The 22,613-nt window shown below is 45.4% G+C and overlaps 1 protein-coding gene across 1 annotated transcript; it reads right to left on the bottom strand.

Moving 5' to 3' along the window:
• Positions 1–1,243: 1,243 nt before the first annotated feature.
• LOC109251066 (small integral membrane protein 10-like protein 2A) lies at positions 1,244–20,725 on the bottom strand. Its single transcript, XM_019422358.2, has 2 exons — positions 20,273–20,725; positions 1,244–3,016 (listed from the first exon to the last, which is right to left on the bottom strand). Exons 1-2 carry the CDS (start codon positions 20,456–20,458, stop codon positions 2,996–2,998), a joined length of 207 nt encoding a protein of 68 aa, XP_019277903.2. The 5' UTR covers positions 20,459–20,725; the 3' UTR covers positions 1,244–2,995.
• Between the last annotated feature and the right edge of the window lie 1,888 nt (positions 20,726–22,613).

Consider the following 22,613-nt stretch of genomic DNA (forward strand, 5'->3'; position numbering starts at 1 on the left):
CAAAAATAAATAAAACGTTAAAAAATATATATATTTTTTTAAAAGAAAAAAAGTTATTGTGAAGTTTTCTCAAACCAGAATTCAGAAAAAAACGTACCTAGGGCACCTGGGTGGCTCAGTCAGTTAAGGGTCCAACTTCAGCTCAGGTCATGACCTCACAGTTTGTGGGTTCGAGTCCCACGTCAGGCTCTGTGTTGACAGCTCAAAGCGTGGAGCCTGCTTCAGTTTCTGTCTCCCTAGCTCTGCCCCTGCCCCGCTCAGGCTCTCTCAAAAATAAATAAACATTAAAAAAATTTTTTAAAAACCACATACCTTAGTATATAACCACATGAAGACATCCCAGTTTTTTGTTTTTTTTTTTTTTCCCAGTTGATTTGAGAGAGGGCACAAGCAGAGGAGTGGCAGAGAGGGAAAGAGAATCCCAAGCAGGCTCAACGCTGACAGCACTGACAGAGCCCCAACACGGGGACTCGATCTCACAACCAACCTCAATATCTTGAGGCCTTTTTCTTTTTTTTTTAACATTTATTTTTGAGAGCGAGCGACTGAGTGAGCACACAGCGGAGGAGGGGCAAACAACGAAAAAGTGGGGCAGAGGACCCGAAGCAGGTTCCACGCTGATAGCAGGGAGTCTGATGCAGGGTTCGAACTCACAAACCACGAGATCATAACCTGAGCCAGGCAGATGCTCAACTGACTGAACCACCCAGGTGCCCCAGATATTCCAAATTTATTAACCTAGCATCTGGTACTAAATAGAGAATTCCAGATTTGTTCTTTGCAATTGGTTGAAAATGTATACACTTGTAACTTATAAAACAAAGGAAATAAAACAGTCGATGGGTCATGGAAAGTTCTGTCCCAAAGGAGTAGACTTAGTTTAAAACAAAGGTAGGGTGCAGGGGAGGGCTTGACAAGAAAACAGTTCCCATTGTAAAACATTTCCCTGTGTCCTCGCCTCACCGTCCATCACTGACCCCAAACGGGGGGGTCCTCTAACCAGGGTTTTCACTGCCCCAACCATCCTTCACCCTGGCCGTGATCGTGGTGAGCACCGCCCCAGAGAATCACAGCACCTCTCGCTATATCCTGGGAGGAAAGTGAGAGCTGAGTTCCGACCTGGCTTCTCGGTTTTTCAGGCTTTGCTTCTGGTCTTCTAAACCAGCAGCATACCTGGACTGGCGCCGAGAGATTTCTCAGTACGAGGAAGGCAGCGTTGATAAAAGACAAGGGGAGCCAAGGCTATACACACTTAAAATAAGACATTTATTATGCTAAGTAACAAGTTGTCATTTTTCACTTTCCCAAAACACTGAAACAGCACACAAACGGATACAGGCAATTGATAGCCCCGAAAACGGTGAAGTCTCACTTTGGGACTCCTTAAAAACTCCACGCTCTGAAGTGACCTTTATCGAAGTTATCAACAACCAGAGGCGTTACCTCAGAAAAAATGTTAGCATAAGAGATACCTCCACTCCTAGGAACTGGAACCTTCTTGTAAGGGAAACACTAGGTCCGTCTCTCCCCAGCTGAGCTGCAGCAGACAAGTCCCAAGCTTGCTTTCATTTTAGGCGACACTGGTAGGGCTCCCAGTTTGAGAAAGGACTATACTAAAAGTACATTTAATATTGCAACTTTCACTGTAGGGCCTCCATTTAAATGGCGTTTCAAGTGGAAGGAGAGGAGACGTGAGGATAGAAGTCAAATTGTGCTGCAGCCCAAAATTATTCTACAGAATGCGGAAACGGGGACAGCTGTCAACTACGGAGGGGCTGGCTTGTACAAACAGCAGCCGAGCAGACGGCCTGGGGACACAGTACCTGGGGCAGGAGCCCTTGGCAATGAGTGCTGAAGATCCATAAAGAATTCTGTGAAGTCTTCACGTTCTAACCTGATACTGATACGGGATGTATTAATGTTCTCCTTGAAGTGGCAGCCCAATCCTCAATGTGTTTTGAGCACAATTTAAAGGAGGCTCAAAAATCTCCTCCCGCACCAACAACTTCCCAGGACTTTCATTTCCACTTCCTCTGCTCACACCAACTGAGGCAGGAACCTCACTGCCCCGTAACAGGCATCCAGACCAGTGTCGAAGAAATCATCCTAAGACAGCTTTTAAAATTAATCTCACTGCTTTTATTGTTGTGCTCGCACCTTAACTACGGCAAAACGGATTCGCGACCTCCAAGGCCGGTAGAGCCAGCAACCCTGGTGTTGTCTGCAGATCGGCTGAGGGACTTCGTACACGTGAGAGCGTTTTCTTGTATTCTGTTTGCTCTGAAAACGCGGGCTTTGAACGGCCAAGGAAAACACATTCTGTCTCATCAGTCAGGCATACTTCGGGGCGTGCGCGCAGCAGTGTTGACCGGACGAGATGCAGGCAAGACAGTTCTGACTCGGAGCCTCGCCCCTCTAGAAGAGCACTTGGCGGGTCCTCCTCAGAAATCCCCACTTCTGACCGTTTCTGAAGGCACGGCAGTCCTGGCCCCCAAGGCTCTCCTTTGTGGCACCATCCTCTGTGGCTGTCGCTGGCCCTGGGCCCTCCTCCCGGCCAGCCCCTCGCCAGAGCTCCCCCACCCCAACACGACACCCCAGCACAATGCTCTCCCGCAGGAGCACAGGACAGATCCACAGTCTTGCTCTGGGCCGCCGCGGGAGCTGAACTTCTTAAGGATTCTTTCAAACACGGAAGAGCTTTGTTGCCACTGTGAAGCGAGAGGCTGACCTCACTCAGAGCATTTTTCACTTCCGTTGACAACTCCTCATTTTGTGAAGTTCCATCTACGTCATCCACAGGCATGTGCATCCGGGAGGACGGGCAAGGGCTCTCCCCCTGTGCTGCTTCAAGTCCACACGGCAACTTGTCTGAGTCCCCTCCTGCCCCCTTCACCTTCCCGGGGCGGGTGCCCAGAGCCCCCACTCTGTCCCTCATGCTGCGTGTTTTCTGGTGTGGTAGCCTGATGATCTGCCTTTGTCAGTCAGCAGAAGGCCTTCAATGGATCTCAATATGAACCTGGAAAAGATAACCAAATTAACGTGTTATTAGGAAGACAGAGTCTTAAAAGAGCCTACACACATCAGGTGGTTTCCTGACAAATATGAAGATCTCTTGAGCTGTCTCTGGTACCAAGGATTCCTACGTTTTGATCGAAAACAGGATGGGGGCGCCTGGGCAGCTCAGTCAGTTGAGCGTCTGACTTCAGCTCAGGTCATGATCCCACGGTTGGTGGATTCGAGACCCACGTCAGGCTCTGTGCTGACAGCTCAGAGCCTGGAGCCTGCATCAAATTCTGTCTCCCTTTCTCTCTCTGTCCCTCCGCTGCTCGCTCTCTCTCTCTCTCTCTCTCTCTCTCAAAAATAAGTAAAACATTAAAAAGAAAAAAAACAGGATGACAACCTACCAATTAGAGATCATAACAAAAAGAATAATATTAAAAAACAAACCAAAAAAAACAGTACTTTATTAATGCAGTGTTTCCTAAAAATACTTACTTAAAAATAAGAAAAAGATACACTCTTAGGCTTTGTACTTTTCAGAGCTATTTAGTTATTTCTGTAGGTTCAATAAAAATTTGTCCTCTCTCTAATCAGAATATAATTAAGTGATTCAATTACGCAAACCAAGGCCTTACCTGATGTGTGTCCTATTTGAGAATGATTCTCAGTGACTCAGGCATGACAAGCCACTTTTAAGGAATCAAGGTCAACTTTATTTATGGATCTCATGTCTACAAAGCCCTCTCAGGAAAAGCCAGCGTGGAGGGGTCCTGGGATACAACATCACGGCCTCAAGGTGGTAAGGAACAGCTGGCAGGTCAGGAACCGCAGCAAATTTTGGAGCCTTGGTAAGAGAATAATTTACCCAACTTTATACGTACTACAGGTAAAAATAAGGAGGAGAAAGTTTCTTGGGCTTAGGCATCTGACTGTGGCTCAAGTCATGATCTCATGGTTTGTAAGTTCAAGTCCCCCATAGGGTGAACTCAAGTCCTGCTTCAGGTAAAAAAAACAAAACAAGACACAAAAACAAGAAAACAAACCACTAGGTTTGTGAACACTAGCCCCGTTGGTGTAAAAACGCAAGTCCCACTTCAAGTGAGCCCTGCTTCTCTCTCTCTCTGCCCCTTATGGAATTCTCTCTCTGCCCCTCGCTCACTTGAACCCTTTCAAATAACAAACAAACAAACAAACAAACACCCAATCTTAGATTCTGCATGAAAACTTCAGGACAGAAGTTGATTTGTGACCTCAGTGTTGTTCAAGAGCAAACTCAAGGTGGCCCATATGGTTAACACTCTTGCTGCACCTGCAACCCTAATGGGACCAGCCTTTTTCTGTTACCAAGAACAATATTTCTTTGACATCATTATGCTCCAAACGGGAAAGAGGTCAGGAAAGACTGTGAAAGGCCATGAAATAGACCCAATGACAGGGTGCCCTGTCCAGTGCATCCTTAAGGTTATCTAAGTTTACGGGGCCCTACTCCTTTCTCTGAGCTGCTTCACAAACTCTGTAAGTTATAGAAAATATGAGAAGGCAGGTGTGAGAAGGCAATTTTTTTTTTTTTTTTTTTTTTTTTTTAGAGAGAGACAGCATGCAAGCGGCAGAGGAGGCAAAGGGGGAGAGAGAGAGAGAATCCTAAGCAGGCCCCATGCTCAGTGAAGAGCCTGACATGGGGCTCAATCCCACAACCCTACGATCATGACCTGAACTGAAACCAAAAGTTGGACCTTCAATCGACTGGGCCACCCAGGCGCCCTGGCAAATTATTTCTTATCCAAAGAAATAAACGTTTTGTCCAGAGGAATGCAAATGATTATTCCCCTGTTGATACAGACAAATTTTACATCCACTTGTAACTTCATTGTGGCATTCCTGATAACGTATGTTTTGTCTAAATTCTCCTTTAAAATTTTTTTTAACGTTTATCTATTTTGGGGGCAAGACTGCATACACAAGTGGGGGAGGGGCAAAGAGAAAGGGGGACAGAGGATCTGAAGCAGACTCTGTGCTGACAGCAGAGACCCCGATGAGGGGTTCAAACCCACAAACCATGAGATCATGACCCGAGCCAATATCAAGAGTCAGACGTTCAACCAACTGAGCCACCCAGGCACCCCTAAATTCTTCTTTAAACTGATAACATCTTAATAGTTCCCTCATTAACGAGTTAAAAAAAAATGTTGACCTGGGCTCCTTTAAAAAACAACCATAACCCCAGAGCATCAATACATGTAAAATAAAGAAATACACAAATTGTATTTAATAATTTTTCTAAGAGACTAGCCTAAGGAGCATCGATCTAACAAAAACGCACAACTCTGTTGGGAAAAGGAGGGATGCAAAAGTGAGGCATGAGGCAGAAGCCGGTGAAAGAGCTGACACTCATCTCCCCCGGTAAGACAAAGCCTAAGAGTGAAGAGTCCAGAAGCAAAAACACAATGTAATTCCAAGACAGAGAAACACGCACCAGGAGAACCAGCTGTAGCTGAAAGGCTTGGCACCGGGGACAGAGAAATGGGAGGCAGAAAGCTGCAGTTTCTTGAACTAGGGGAACTAGGAGACTCCTCTAAGCTAGAGGAGTGTGTGTGTTACATTTTTTGAAAAGTTAAAGAGGGTACACTGGGAAGGAAATAAACAGGTATTACTGGAGGCTGAAGCAGGAGCAGAGAGCTAAGGGATGGGGCCGTGGAGCCAACAGGGGCTCACGAGAGGCAGTGGCCACAGTTCAGGGAGCATGGCCTCCATCAGCAGGTGATGGAAAGCCACTGAGGGATCTTCTTGGGCTGGATGTGCATTTCAGATTAATCACTTGGCTGCAGTGTGGCGGCTAGACTGGACAAGAATCACGTTAGACCAATTAGGAGGTTATTCCAATAGTGCAGGGAAAGAAGTGAAGCTGTGAGGGAAGGGGAGAGATGGAGTATTTTCCCAGTTGGTGGCTGACAGATGGCAGAAAGAGAGACAACCACAGGTTTCTCTGACCTTCGATTCTGGGTAACGAAGGTGTCATTAACAGAGAATGTAAAGGAGCAGCAGGTCGGGAGGAGCATCAAACAGCTCAGATGGGGACACAAAGAGGCTGACTATGGGAACTGGGCAAGCAACTGGATTATTAATCAAGTCGTGAGCTCAAGAGTGATGTCAGAAATGAGGACCTAATTCTGAAGTCTCCAGCTCCGGGGAGGTAGATAAAATGATGGCCCTGGTAAAACACGTCCAAAGAGAAGACAGAAAGATGGTAGGGTACAGGAGACCGGGTCCGACCAAGATCTAGCGCGGGGCCCACCAGAGCCACCAAGGAGGAAGGCACAAAGCACCTTGAGAAACTCATGGTCATAGACACTAACAGCACTGAGTGCTTCAAAAAGAGGGTGGTTAGTCGTGTTTCTTACACAAACAACTTAGCTCCAAGTAGACGCTAAACTTCATACAGTCTTCTAGTCTAGCAGTTGCTAAATGGAGTGATCCCACCTCAACGAACAGAGGAGAAAATACCAGATGATCTGTGTCTAGTTCATTTTATCTCATTGCCCTTTTAGCTTTTTCCATGTTTTACAATATATACCATATTTTGGTAGAGCAAAATGTATAGTTCATGAATAAGTACATACATCTCTATTTGTAGGGCATGCTCAAAACTTTTTACCAATAGGGGCGCCTGGGTGGCTCAGTCGGTTGGGCGTCCGACTTCGGCCCAGGTCATAATCTCACAGTTCGTGAGTTTGAGCCCCGCGTCGGGCTCTGTACTGACAGCTTGGAGCCTGGAGCCTGCTTCGGATTCTATGTCTTCCTCTCTCTCTGCCCCTCCCCAGCTCATGCTCTCACTCTGTCTCTGTCAAAAATAGATAAACTAGGGGCGCCTGGGTGGCTCAGTCGGTTAAGCGTCCGACTTCGGCTCAGGTCATGATCTCGCGGTCTGTGAGTTCGAGTCCCGCGTCAGGCTCTGTGCTGACAGCTCAGAGCCTGGAGCCTGTTTCAGATTCTGTGTCTCCCTGTCTCTGGCCCTCCCCCATTTATGCTCTGTCTCTCTCTGTCTCAAATATAAACGTTAAAAAAAAAAAATTAAAAATAAATAAACTAAAAACAAAAACAAAAAAACCCAACTTTTTACCAATAGAAATGTGACCATTTCTGTACAGACCTGATAAAAATGTATTTGAACAGTATAAAGTAATACACAAATGTAAAATACACTTTTTTTTAACTGACCTAACATTATATTAGTTTCAGGTGTATGACATGATTCAATATTTGCAAATATTACAAAATGATCACCACAAGTCAACATCCATCACCACACATAATCACAATTCTTTTCCTGTGATGAGAACTTTTAAGAGGTGCAATCTTGTAAGTATGGATTCTGGGGACAATTCAAAACCAATACAGCTGACCCTTGAACAACACCGGTTTGAAATGCACAGGTCTTTTTCAATAAACATAGTGCAGTTCTATAAAATTTATTTTCTCTTCCTGAAGATAACATTTTCTTTCCTCTAGCTTACTTTTTGTGAGAATACAGTATATGATACAAAATACATGTTAATCAACTATGTTATTGGAAGGTTGGGGGGGGGGGAGTCAAACGTATATGCGGATCTTCACCTGCACAGCAGTCAGCATTCCTAACCCCCCACATTGTTCAAGGGTGAAATGTACTTTCAAAGTTCACCACCTCAAAATCTCATCAGCTTCCCTGGCCAGTTCTTTCAAAGTAACTTTGCAAAGCACATTCTTTCAAACCTTCCATTTACTTTACTGATTTGAAATGTACTAAACGAACATTTTTTCTGAAATTGAAGCATTCTCAAATATATTTTTAATACATATTAAAATCGGTTTTAAAAAAATTCTTAAGAAAAAAACACGTCATTTAACAGGGGCCAACTCTCAGGAAAATTAGTTCTAACCATTTTTAGTATGTCCTTGTACTAGAAATTAGTGCCGTTCAAAAAGATGAAGGTTTTCCAGAATTGTGTTAAAATACTTAGCTGAGGTACCACTAAAATAATCACATATTTATTAATGCTACAACAGGTTTTTTTAGTTTATTTATTTATTTTGAGAGAGCATGCACGCGAGAGGGGTGGGGAGAGCAGAGAACAAAGGATAGAGAATCCCAAGCAGGCTCTGCACTGTCAGCACAAGCCTGATCCCATGAACCTTGAGATCATGACCTCAGCCAAAATCAAGAGTCAAACACTCAACCAACTGAGCCACTCAGGCACCCCTAGAATTCTTGTTTTGTTTTGTTTTTTTTAAGTTTCTTTATTTTTTTTAGTAATCTCTACACCCAGCATGTGGCTCGAACTCCCAACCCCAAGGATCAAGAGTCGCATGCTCTTCTGACTGAGCCAGCCAGATGCCCCGATAGAATCAACTGTTCACTGAAGATCTACTTCTTTAGTAAATTCAGTAATTACGTATTTAATCTCTTGACAAAAGTACTTCAGGTCCAGGAAAACATTTTGGCTCTGATTCCTCAACTAGCTAACTCTTCTGATATTAGACACACACATTACTTATATTTTGAGAGCCAGAAATAACTTTCAAATAACTTCTAAGCATGTAGTCATTTATGAAATATTGCTTTATTGAAGTAGTTAGATGAGTTTCAAGTGTCCAACAAAGTGACCTGACAATTCTATGCATCATGCTCTGCCCTGCAAGGGTGGCCACCATCTGTCACCATACAACACTATCACAGCACCACTGACTATATCCTCTATGCTGTACCTTCCGTGCCCGTGACTTAATCACTCCGTAACTAGAGGCCTGTACTTCCATCCCCCTTCACCCATTTTTCCCATCTCTCCGACCCCCTCCCCTCTGGCAACCATCAGTCTGTTCTCTGTATTTATGGGTCTGTTTCTGCTTTCGTGTATTCATTTGTTTTGTTTTTTAGATTCCACATATAAGTGAAATCACATGGTATTTGTCTTTGTGAAATATCTTTTGTAACTTATTCTCACTACGTTACATATGTATATATGTGTGTGTATGTACATATATATATATACATATATATATACATACATATATATATACGTACATATATATATACGTATATATATATATATATATACACGTATAGGTACATTATGTTGTACCAAATAAAGTACACAATTATACAGCTATACACAATTATACAGTTAACTGTCCTTGTCCCTAGAAATCTCATTTCCACTCCCCAATAATAAGCAACATAAACTGTGGCAAACAAACTTATCCCCCAAAATGTTGACCATCAGAATGAAGGAAGGAGTCTACTTTGAAGTTCAAGACAGTATGATTCAGGAAAAATCAAGTGCAATACTGGAAGTAAATTCTTGAATGTACTCCCTCACCCCACATCCCCCCACAAAAAAGATGACAAAGGTTGAAAATGGAACCACAAGACCAGAGGGGTGATGTGCACAGGGCAACAGGATTATCTGGGTATGCCCATGATCTCCAGTCCAGACACGAGAAATCATCTTCCACCAAAATCCTTGCCTGCTGGACGCAGCTGACCCGCTGCATGACAATAGGCCTGACCCAATTAGGCAGCTGCTGCCCTCTTGGACTGCTGTCACCTTACCTTCTCTAACCTGAGCTATTAATGGCCTCAGGGACCTGACAGTCTGGATACACTGCTCCGTAAACTAAAAATATCCTGGCCTCTATGCTGCTGAAAGCCAGCTGGCAAGGCTATTCCCAAAGGGGGCTGGCGAGAAGACAGCTCAACAGCAGGGTTGGGACAATGGGCTTGGATTGGCGTCCTGCCTTACAATGGCTCACAAACACGCTCCAGGCCCATCCTGGCCTCGCCCGGCTTCCAGACGTGAACATTCGCAGACCTTAACATCGCTGCGCTCGTGACTAAAACCATCAGACTGAGCAAGTGGCCAACACACATTCCTCAAATTGCTACCCAGCTTACGGGCACCAGCCTGGCTCAGTCAGAAGCGCGTGCAACTCCTGATCTTGGGGTCGTGACTTCAAGCCCCATGGTGGACATGCAGATCACTTAAGGAAATAAAAACTAAAATCTAGGGGCACCTAGGTGGCTCAGTTGGTTAAGCGTCCGACTCTTGACTTCAGCTCAAGTCATGATCTCAGGGTTCGTGAGTTCGAGCCCCACACGGGGCTCTGCGCTGACAGGGCAAATCTTGCTTGGGATTCTCTCCCTTCCTCTCTCTCTGCTCCTCCCCTTTTCGCACACGCTCTCTCTCTCACACACACACAATAAATAAACTTTAAAAACTAAAAGTTTAAAAAAGTAAAAATTAAAAATTGCTACCCTGCTTAGAGGATGAGAAACGGAACAACTCAGTCATGTCCACATTAAGCTGAATCATAACCACAGGAAGCACGGCGAGTGCAGAGTTCCTGTCACTAATCACTCAGCACATCCCGACCATACCTGCCCGTAAGAGCCAACTGTGCAGCTCTCACTAGCCACCGCCCTGTGTCGTCCTCCTCTCACCCGGACCAAAGGCACACTCACACGTCCGAGGGCCAGGCTGTGTCCCGGCTCGGGGGCCTCAGACAGTCCTCTGTCCTCACGGTGCTGTGAGGACTCAATGTGTGAAAGCGCCTGGCGTCCCCTCTGACCGGCCTCACATACACAGCTGCTGTCAGCACCATCGTCGACACTGTTTTAGGGGATGAACAATAACAACGCGGCTGAGGGGTTCTGTAAAGCAGGACACACAGCACTGCCCACTGATGGCACCGTGTTAAGTGGCCTCAACACACACCAGTGCGTTTCCGTGGAGGGGTAGAAGCCCAGACCCGGCTGCGGTGGCCGACCAGCGAACGGGGAGCACCCGGAGGTACCCCCTGCATCGCCAGAGGAAGCAGAGTACGAGAAACCCCAGGGGAGGGCAAGTTGGGTGTTTAACTTGAAAAATTATTCACAAGGGCATAAAACCTTTCCTCCGGGATTCTACTCCTACGATTTTCTGCTACAGATTCAACGTGTAAGTGTTCACTGAGCCCCGACACTGAGCAGGACTGTTCTAGGTGCTGGTGTTAGGACAAACAGGGCTCTTCTCGAAGCTTACACACACACAAGTTAACATACACGCAAGGACAAAAATGTCATTCACACCAAGTTTTGATGGCAGTGCAGTTTGGATCCATATCACAATATATATACATATTTACCAGAATAAAACAGGGCTGAATTCCTCATAACCTAAGAGTCGGGAAGGCCTTCTGACTAGGACAAACCCAAAGGTCAGAAAAGATTATTAAATTTAACTACATAAAAATAAATTTCAGGGGTGCATGGCTGGCTCAGTCATTGAGAACATGTAACTCTTGATCTAAGGGTTGTGAGTTCAAGCTCCACGCTGGACTTAGGTAAGGAGGAAGGTAGGGAGGAAGGTAGGAAGGAAGGAAGGAAGGAAGAAACAAGATTAAAAAATAAATTTCAGTATGTCAAACACACACCATAAAGGCAAATAGCTAAAACAAAAACAAACAAAAAAACCTTTTCAACAAGGCTCTAAGAAATTGAGACCACCACCAAAACCCAACAGAAAAATGGGACAAGAACATGGGTAGTTCACAGAAACATGATTGAGTCTCTCTCACACACCATGTCTTTTAAGGAAGGTGTGTTGGCTCAAACACCAAAATACACCACACGGCAAGGGCCTCCCAGTATCTCCCCTGCTGATGAGGTGCCTCGGCCCGTTTCCCTCCAGCATTCCCGAGTCTCCCTGCTTCCGCCCTCAACTGTGGTGTGCAGGAGTGACCCTTGTGAAATGGTTCAAAACAGGATTATTGTTCTACAATAACTCCTAGCTAATATCCAAGAGAAATGAAAACATGTCCACACAAACCCTGTACGTGAATGTTCCCGAGGAGCATGACTCGTAACAGCCCAAAAGTGAAAACAGCCTGGATGTCCAGCTGATGGACAGAAAAGACCAGACCAGGCTAAGGAAGGGTCACTGATTGGAGGAGACACAGCAACTAAATGCAGCGTGGGGTTCTGGAACAGAAAAAGGACGCAGCAGGAAAAACTGGTGATATCCAAATAGTATCGGACTGATGTTCATTTCTCAGTTTTGAGAACTGTGCCACGGTACAGTCATCCCCCCAACATTAGAAGGTGGGCAAAGGGTCTATGGGAGCCCTTGGCACTCTTTTCACAACTTTTCTCCAAGTCCGATCATTTCAGAGTAAAAGTTAAAAAGCAAAACAGTGATCCAGTCTGAGATTTTTTTAAAAAACGCCCCAGGGTGGGGTGAGGAGCCGAAGATGGTGTAGGCCTGAGGAAAAACGTAAAACAAGATGAGCAAAGAGCGGAGCTTTACTGAAGACGGGTGATGGAGACATGCATATATAGCTACTCTATTTCTGTGTAGATCTGAATGTTCCAATAAAGCTTTAAAAAAAAAAATGGTCCTTGAAAAAAGTAAATCACATTAAGTCACATCTCAGCGAACCATCTCCCATTTCACGCAGAGTACAAGCCAAAGTTCTTGTAAAGGCAGGAGCCACCGCCCTATAATCCCCTCTCCCCAGTTTGTTATCGCGATCACAGAACAACAGAATTAAGAAGAGACACTCAGAGGGGCATCTGGCTGGTTCAGTCAGAAGAGCATGTTACTCTTGATCTCTGGGTCATGAGTTCAAGCCCCATGTGGGGTGCAAAGATCACTTAAATAACAAACTTAAAAAGAAAAAAATAAACTTTTATGACAACTTAACATTGACACGATATCCAAGGATGTGATCATTTTTCTAGCAATCACTTTAAAAATTGTAAAATATATATTAAATTTATCATTTTAACCACTTCCGAGAGTAGTTCAGTGGCATGGAGGACATCCGCACTGTTGTGAAACCGTGACAACCATCCGCTTCCCGAACTTTTTCATCTTCCCAAACTGAAAATCTGTCTCCATTAGACAATTCCCCATTCCTCCCTCCCACCAACCCCTGGCAAATGCCATTCTACTTTCTGTCCCTAGGAATTTGACTTCGCTAGAGACCTCATGTAAGTGTCCTTTTGTGTCTGACATTTCATTTAATAATAATGGCTCAAGGTTCATCCAACTTATAGCAGGTATCAGAACTTTATTCCCTTTAAAAGCTGAATAATATTCCATTGTACAGACACAATCTGGTTTATCCACTCATCTGTGATGGACACTTGGGTTACATCTACCTTTTGGCTCCTGTGAGTAGTGCTGCTGTGAACCATGGAGTACAGGTGTCTAAGTCCTTGCTTTCAAATCTTCTGGGTACATCCACAAAAGTGGAATTTGCATCATATAGTGATTCTATGTTGAACTTTTTGAGGAACCACCAAGCTTTCCCACAGCAACTGCACCACTTTACATTCCTACCAACAGTGCACTAGGCTTCTAATTTCTCCACATCTTAGTATTTGTTTTTTTCCTTTTTAAAATTTTATTATAGCCATCCTAATGGATGTTAAGTGGTACTCTCATTGTGGTTTTGATGTGCATTCCCCTAAAGACTAATTTTCCCCCCAGCATTGGGGGGATTTCACTGCCTCCAGCAGTGATTTCCAGCAGAAATTTCCAGCAGAAATTTCACTGCCTCCCTGGCAGAGAAGAGGCATCCTGAGGGGGTGAGGGGGGCGGGGCACGGCTGGGACAGGGAAGTATTTCTCAGTCTGTGAGGACTGTGACTCATATGTGTACCTGGGGCCATGAGCGGAGGCTCTTGGAAGCTTGGCGTGGGGGTTCCCAAGTCTGGGTTGGGAAACTCTGCCAGTAAGAAATGAGCGGTCCCTCACCCATCAGGTCTGTGATGGCCTCTGGGGTAGGAATGGTTCAAAGGGGCTGCAGGTGTCTCAGAGAGAGAAGCTGACCCCCCCACCCCACCCCGGCCACCTGCAGGGCCGGGGCAAGGAACAGGGCATGGCCAACAGGGCCATCACTTTTCTTATCAGATAAATATGATTTGCATCTTCTCCCATTCTGTAAGTTGTCCTTTTCACGCTTGATAGTGTCCTTTCACAAACAAAATTTGAAGTTTAATCTTAAAGGAGTCCAATTTATCTACTTTTTCTTTTGTTGCCTGTGCTTTGAGGAAGACTTTCCCCTACGTTTTCTTCTAAGAGCTCTTCAGGGGGTGCCTGGGTGGCTTAGCGGATTAAGCATCCAACTTTGGCTCAGGTCATGATCTCGAAGTTCATGAGTTTGAGCCCTGCATCTGGCTCTGCGCTGACAATGTGGAGCCTGGAGCCTACTCCGGATTCTGTGTCTCTCTCTCTCTCTCTCTCTCTCAAAAATAAACATTAAGAGCTTTTCAGTTTTAGCTTATGTGTTTAGGTCTTTGATCCATTTTCAGTGAATTTTTATATACAGACTAAGAGTTCAGACTAACTCTTTATATACTAACTCTTTATATACAGACTAAGAGTTCAACGTCATTCTTTTCCATGGGAAAGCAATTCATTTTTATTGGTCTTTACAAAGCTATCAGAAGGTACTATGGTCTGAATGTTTGTATCCCCCCCAAGATTCATATGCTGAAACCCTAACCCCCAAAGATGATGGTATTAGGAGGCGAAACCTCTGGGAAGTGTGTAGGTCATGAAAGGAGAGCCTTCATGAATGGGATCAGTGTTCTTACAAAGTGGCCCCAGAGAGAACCCCAGGCCTGACCAGGAGAGGACAAGCGGGAAGACACAGGCTTATGAGCCAGGAGGGGTCTCACAAGGGCATGGCCATGCTGGTGCCTTGGTCTCGGACTTCTGGGTGTCCAAAACTGGGAGAAATAAATGGTTGTTGTTTGTAAGCCACGCTGTCTGTAGAGGCAAAGAAACACTGGTCCTTCTCCACAGGTCATTTGAGAAGCAATGCTCAGGCTCCCTCCTGACTTGGGGCCGCTCCTCCCAGTTTGCCACTGACCAACACATTTATGAAAAAATGGGGTCTTATTTGTTTGTTTTTGAGAGAGAGAGAGAGAGAGAGAGAGAGAGAGCGCACATGCGCACACATACAAGGGAGAGCCAGAGCCCAAAGAGGGGAGGGGCAGAGAAAGAGAGAGAGGGAAACAATCTCAAGCAGGCTCCATGCCCGGTGTGGAAACCGACAGGGGGCTCAATCTCACAACCCTGGGATCATAACCTGAGATGAAACCAAGAGTAGAGGCTCAACTGGGTTACATGTAAGTGATGAATCACTGAATTCTACTCCTGAAACCCTTATTACACTATATGTTAACTTGAATTTAAATAAAATTAAAAAAACAAAAGAGAGAGAGAGTCTCAACCAACTGGGCCACCAGGCATCCTGAAAAAAATGCTTTAACTTTTTTTTTTTAAGTTTATTTATTTATTTTGAGAGAAAGAGAGATAAACCATGTGAGCAGGGGAAGGACAAAGAGAGAGAGTCCCAAGCAGGCTCCACACTGTCAGTCTAGAGCCCGATGTGGGGCTTGAACTCACAAACCATGAGATTATGACCCGAGCCGAAAGCAAGAGTCAGATGTTCAACTGACTGAGCCACCTAGGCGTCCCGAAAAAATGGTTTTTACCTTACTTTTCTTCACTTTATATGTGGTTGGTATCTTTTAACATTAGTACATATAGATCTAACACATACACTTTAATATCTGCTTGAACTGTTATAGGACTTTGTGTGAGACTTAAAAATAACTTGATTCAAGGATACAGGTTTTCACTATACTGTTTTCTCAATGTATTCAATGTACAACCTATTTTATATAGGTTTCAAAGTTTTTTAAACCTACTTCAACCTATTTACATAGGTTACAAATTTTTCAAAAGTTTATAAGAAACAGACCATGATTCAAGCATTCATTTGAATTGCATAGTATTTTTGTTTCCTGCATGTTTGGTATTTCTCATCTCAAGGTATATAGTTGTTCCTTATTTCAGGAGCTGGAACAAATTCCTAACTGAGTTGATGATTTTGACTTGGCCTCTTAAGATTTCACAAAGCTTTTAAGTTTATACAACGTTTTCGTAATATTCTATCATTTCCTACCAATCAAGCAACAGAATAAGGCTCCTTTCAAGCTGCACTTGACCCTGCAAGGAAGATCCTGGGATCTTTACTTTCTTAAATTGTTCAGACACAAAATCATCTAGTCAGAGTCAAAGCCGAAGTCCTTTCAATGCCCCTAAACCTCTCTGTCCTAGTCTCCTGGCACCTGCTTCACACACCAGCCTCCTGCTGTTCTAGAACACACGGGGCTTGCACCAGCTGTAGGGCCTTCTCTGCCCCACAAGAGTATACAAGATACTCTTCTAACCTAGACATCTCCCTGTCTCCACGGCTAAAGCCCTCACTGCCTTCAAGGTTTTGCTCAAATGCCACCTAATCAATGAAACCCACCCCTCTATTTAGAACAGGAACCAGCTCCCCCACCCCACCTACACTCCACACTCCAGAATTCTTTTACCTGATTGGAATAAATGAGTACAAATTTTCAAGTGATAGGCAAACAGGAAAACACGGAGCTGTGGATTTAGAAAGTTCATCAGAAGGGAGACTACGACAGAGCAATTAGGAGCAGCCCAGGAGAGGGGCCGCACAGAGAGGAGCCAGAGGAAGCTTCCCTGGGCTTGCTCAGCACAGGGCAACGTGGCTGACATGAAGGAAGACCATGATATTGCTCAGTGTGACAGCTGTCATCCACCTTCACCGGGTCTTTTCTCTCACCTTTTTGAGGCCTTTTTAATGGTTCTAAGAATCTGGTGACCAGGGCCTAAGATATTCAATTCTTCCCATGGGCAGAACTGCAAAGTTGGAGGCATAACTTGTTACGAAGGTTCTCAGCACAATCTATCATCTTGCTTTTACTACATTTAGTGTTCCGGATGGATTCTTAATTTTCCACAGCCTTGTATTTCAGATTCTGTATAAATAAGCAGGATGCTAAGGACTCTAGCAGATTAAGGCTTGCTTGCAAACAATATTTTAAAATCATAACCCTTCTCAGTTTACAAAACCCTTTTGCATCTATTTAATCATCTTTCACGTTAAACAGATGTCAACCTCCTGAGAATGTGTCGCTGCCCCACAAACAAATGATGTGGGGGTCCTAAGTAGCCAAGTGGGAATTAGCATCCTTTACTCCAGCGCCCCTGTAACGGAGAGGATGGGTACAGGGTGTTCTGAGTAAAAAGGCGTCAATGACCTGCGGCTGTCCTCCTGCTCAGATTCTATTTCCCACGGCACTTCCCTTTACAAGAGGCTGGAATCATTAAACCCTTAAATCAGGTAAGTTAGTAATTGTCCACAAATGAACAGAAACTCTAAACCTACAGGGGCATTTAAAGCAGCAGCTGTGGGGCGCCTGACTCAGTTGGGGGCCCAACTTCAACTCAGCTCATGGTCTCACGGTTGGGGGTTCGAGACCTACACTGGGCTCTGTGTTGACAGCTCAGTGCCTGGAACCTGCTTCGGATAATGTGTCTCCCTCTCTCCCTTCCCCCTCCCCCACTCATGGCCGGTCGGTCTCTCTCTCAAAAATAAATGTTAAAAAAGTAAATAAAATAAAGCAGCAGATGTGACTATCACAGGAAAAAAAAAGTTCCCCCACCTCCACCGTCTCCGTCTCCCCCTCAGCATGTGCTGGCTGCTGCAGCACTCGATCAAGCCCAGCAGCAAACCTAAAATCCTGACGCAGTTCTCAGTGGACCCGGTGACCACTTTGTGCCTCCCTCGCCCCCACTCACCCCTGAACTGAACAAGCCCGCACTCTACTCCCACAGCTCAGCTCCCGGAATTCTCTACCGCCACGCTGCACCTGGACTATTAACTGGCACCCAATCACCCATTCTGGGCTTTGGGGACTGGTGCATGTTGAGCTCTTGTGAGTGCCCGAACCACTCCAAATAAAGCTCCCTTCCCTCCTCTTATATGCATCTACCCTCAATCCCAGCAGTGCAGATTCCTTGTTATGAAATTTGTACTTGAGTAACAGTTCCAGAGATTCTCAAACAACTACCAACCAGTGAGATTTGGAAACCCTAAGCATGATGTTAGAAATGGAATTCTTTAAGAAAAAAAGAAATGCTATTTAGAAATGGAATTCTTTATTCCTTACTACTTAAACAGGCAAGCCTTCAATACCCTTGCAATGAAGAGAGCAGTGCAAAATCATACAGATAGGATGATCACACAAGTCCTCTCTGAAATCAGAGCTGAAGTGTGAAACTGTATCAGCATTCAAAGAACCAAAGGAAGAACAGCCTGTGCAAATGGCCAGGAGCAGAAGAGTACGAAGAGTACGGAAGAGTGTGAGAGAGAATAGTAAACAAGGAAAAACTCAAGTGAGAAGTTAAGAGAGGTAGGCAAAAGCCAGATCTGCAGGATAAAAATGCATGAACTACATTGTGCACCATGAGAAGTTCTGTTCTGTTGTTTTGTGGGAAATGGCATCTATGTTTAAAAAAAAAAAAAAAAAAAAAGACTTGTCTACTGCCTGGTGAAAAATAGATGGTCCAGGTGAGTGATTATGGTACTTTGGACTAGGGGGTGGTCATAAATAGATAACTGGACATATGATTTTTATTATTTTAGAGAGATTCAGAGTGTGAGTGATTTTTATTATATTTATTTATTATTTATTATTTTATTTATTATTTATTATTATAAAGGTGATTTTTATTATTTTAGAGAGAATCAGAGTGTGAGTGGGGAAGAGGGGGAGGGGGAGGGGGAGGGGGAGAATCTTAAGCAGGCTCCATGCTAAGCATGGAGCCTGACACGGGGCTCAATCCCACGACCCTGATATCATGACCTGAGCCAAAATCAAGAGTTGGATGCTCAACCGACTGAGCCACTCAGGCGCCCCTTTTTAATATTTACTATTTTTTTAAGTTCTTGTAATTGTATATATAACTGCAAAGCATTAATGCAGTTCTAGACTAAAGGTTCCAAAGCAGGAACTTGGGGGTCAAATATAGCCTGAAGCCATGTTTTGTTTTGGCCAAAGTTGACTTTTTTTAAACTTGAGCTAATCTGGTATCAAAAAAATCACTATTTCCAATTTCTCTTGGAAATCACTAGATCTGACAAACAACAGTTGGCTGGTGGCAACTGGCTAGAGCACAGGCTTTCTGGTTTACCCCAGTCCCCACACCCAGCACACTTGACTCGTTCATACCACCTGCTGGAAAGATCTTCCGGTCTGGTATCTTAGTTTAAGGATGCCACAAGCCCTCATTCACATAAAAATATCCCAATTTGGATCTTGAAGTAGATATGCAGGTTCATCTCATCTCACCTCAACACAATTTTGATCAAGAACTGGTTTTAAGTAGCCTACCATCACCAGTGATAGGCACCCAGAACCTAAAGGTCCAGGCACAGAGATAATTCCATTCTGATAGAACCAAACCAGGGTGAGGAACAACACCCACACGGTCTCAACGCGCCTGGTCCTACCACTCAGGCTTCCTCATTTTGCACACCAGGAAGCAACACAAGTACTGTCAGACTGTAAACTCCAGGAGGGCAGGAACCTGTGCCTCCTCCATCAAAGCCTGAGACAGGCACCCCAAGCTGTGTAAACGGAATCCAACAGGAGTTTGGTATTTAGCCATCTATGACACACCTGTAAAGGAATACTTCTCAATCTGACAACTTTCCATCCCACTAGCAAAAAACATCGCTAATTCAAGGGATGTAAAACTGTCATTTATAGCAAAAGTGATCTCCAGGGTTCCGACTGTGTGTCTACCATTTCACATCCGAGTAGTTTTGGGACTCTGGAACGTTTTGCGTCTCTGCCTCTTCCACTTAATAATGTTCCCTCTTCACCCTCACCCCACCTCCACTCCGACCAGGAGAGAGAAAATACACGTATCAAAACATCAACTAATCCTTTTAAGTTTCACAAACAATCTTCTGAAAAGCTTTGTCAAGTTTGGTAACTAGCAGACTCAACCACAACCCCATCTCGCAAACCTAACCTTTTGCAACCTTCTGGGCACAATTTCCTCTCCCGGGCCTTTCCACCGGTGCCAGCATCCACCATCCCCGCGGACCCCACGCCCCAGCTGTAGGCCCTGAGCCAGGGCAAGCCGCTCCACCCCGCCCGCAGCCTCCTTTGCAGAGGGAACAACAATAACCTCCGAGGATTTTTCTCCCGTGGGGTGCAGGAGAAATGCACGGTGGTTGGCGTACACTCAGCATCCAGCTTGGCAGCTCCTGTCAGCATCCTCGCCGTCCGGGGCGGGGAGGGGAGGGCGGCGCGGGCGGTCCCGCGCTCGGGAGGGTCACGGGAGGGGACCAGGCGAGCGCGGCTCACTCACCTGCAGGCGGACGTTGAGCATCATGGAAGCCACGATGTAGAGGTAGGGGAAGTTGATGCGCAGCCGCCAGGCCAGGTCGAAGAAGATGAGCAGCGTGCGGGTCAGCCCCTTGCAAAAGACCCCATAGGAGCGGGCGGCGGCCGAGCGCGAGAGGCGGACAGCCAGGCCCGACAGAGCCGCCGCCATATAGACCGGCGCCCGCCGCCCGCCCGCCGCGCACCGACCGGCCGCAGACTCGGGCCGCCCGGCGCTCCGAAGCCCGCCCGCCCTCTCGGCGCCGCGTCGCCCCCGGGCCTCCGCCCGGGCCGCTGGGCCGCGCTCGGCGCGCTGAGGGAGCGAGGGAGGCGGCGGCGACGCCAGGGGCGGGCGGGCGGCGGGGAGCGGAGTCCACGCGTCACACTCGGGGAAGCTCCTTCGCGAGCCGCCGCCTGGTCCCAGCCGGGCCGCGCGGCCTGACGTCACAATGCCCGCGCCGCGCCTGCGCACCTCTGCCCCGCCCCCCTACCCCGCCCCTTGTCACCTTCCGCAGGTGAGACGCGCATGCGTGGGCCAGGAGCGGCTGGATGCTCCCCCAGAGAGGCTGATGCGTTGTCTCCGTCTGCCCCCTAAAGGTAAGTAGAAAAATTAAAATACACGAGAAGGTGAACAGTGAATTTTAAAGCGTTGTACAGTGTCAGTGTTCTGAGTCCTGCGGAACTGTACACTTAAAAATTGTTAAAATAGTAAGTTTTATGTAATGCATGTCTAACCGCAATTGTAAAAAGGGCCTGAGGGGCAGAACATGCTCCCCGCTTAGATTGTTTCAGGACTCCAGCCATTGTTGTTCAACGTCAACTGATGTAAAATTTAATCTTTTTTTCTTGTTTTAAATGTTTATTTATTTATTTTGAGAGAGAGTGGGGGGAGGGGCAGAGAGAGAGGGAGACCGAGAATCCCAAGCAGACTCCACGCTGCCAGCACAGAGCCCATCGTGGAGCTCCATCTCGCCAACCGTGAGATCATGACCTGAACCGAAATTAAGAGTCGGATGCCCTGAGCCACCCAGGAGCCCTTAAAATTTAATCTATAGGGGCGCCTCGGTGGCTCGGTCGGATAAGCGTCTCACTTCGGCTCAGGTCATGATCTCAGGGTTTGTGGGTTCGCACCCTGCATCTGGGTGTGTGCTGATAGCTCGGAGTCAGCTTCGGATTCTGTGTCTTCCTCTCTCTCGGCTCCTCCCTTGCTTGCACTCTGTCTCTCTCTCTCTCTCTCTCTCTCTCTCTCTCTCTCTGGAAAATAAATAAACATTTTTTTTTAATTTTGATCTTTAATAATTATAATATGAATTAAGCCCCTAATGTAAAAAAGTAAAAATATTGAAACTTACAAAACTTCTAGTATTCTGGTTCAGGGTGTTTTGTTTTCTTGACAGTGAGTTTTTACATTCATACTTCAGCATATAGGCTTCTATCAAAGATTTTCATGGTGTGAAGGTAGATGCTTTATTTCTAGTTTCAGACAAAGTATTTCATGTCATTACTTCTTGCTACCAATGAAAGTCTGGGAATTTGGTACAGGTGAGGAAAAAACGAGTTGCACTGATGAAATTAAAAGCAAGCCTTGGGGTGCCTGGGTGGCTCAGTCGGTTAAGCGTCTGACCTTGGCTCAGGTTATGATCTCGTGGTGAGTTCGAGCCCCGGCGTCGGGCTCTGTGCTGACAGCTCAGAGCCTGGAGCTGCTTCAGATTGTGTGTTTCCCTCTCCATCAGCTCCCCCACCACCCATGCTCCGTCTCTCTCTCAAAAATAAATAATAAAACATTAAAAAAAAATTAAAAGCAAGCCTTTAGCCCTCTAAGAAAATTAGAAAGCAACAGTGTGAAAATAGATTTTTTTTCGAAAATAGATTTAAATGCAAAATTGCTTTGCCCCAAAATGGGTTTGCAATAGTAATCATTTATAGAAGTCATTTAAAAATTTTCTACCCTGAGGGGCACGTGGGTGGCTCAGTTGGTTAAGTGTCCAACTTCAGCTCATGTCATGATCTCACAATTTGTGAGTTGGAGACCTATGTTGGGCTCTGTGCTGACAGCTCAGAGCCTGAAGCCTGCTTCAGAATCTGTGTCGCCCTCTCTGCCCTTTCCCCTGTTCATGCTCTCTCTCTCTCTCAAAAATAAATAAACATGAAAAATTATTGTTTTTAAAATTCTCTACCCTGAAATAAATTCACATTCAAAATCATTTTTAAAAAATTTTTCATTTTACTCATCTATAATACAAAGAAGGTTAAAAATAGGTTATAAATCATTTCTAGTATTGTCTTTATGACTATTATTTAGCACTATCATTTTTCTTTAAATGTCT

This window comes from Panthera pardus, unplaced genomic scaffold (assembly GCF_024362965.1).
Source record: "Panthera pardus isolate Hobbes unplaced genomic scaffold, ASM2436296v1 HiC_scaffold_4, whole genome shotgun sequence".
NCBI lineage: Eukaryota > Metazoa > Chordata > Mammalia > Carnivora > Felidae > Panthera > Panthera pardus.

Coding starts and splice junctions, on each gene's coding strand:
- LOC109251066 (XM_019422358.2), bottom strand. CDS start 20,458: ATGGCGGCGGCTCTGTCGGGCCTGGCTGTCCGCCTCTCGCGCTCGGCC. Junction 3,017..20,272: donor TGCTCAACGTCCGCCTGCAG/GTGAGTGAGCCG, acceptor TATCTTTTCCAG/GTTCATATTGAGATCCATTG.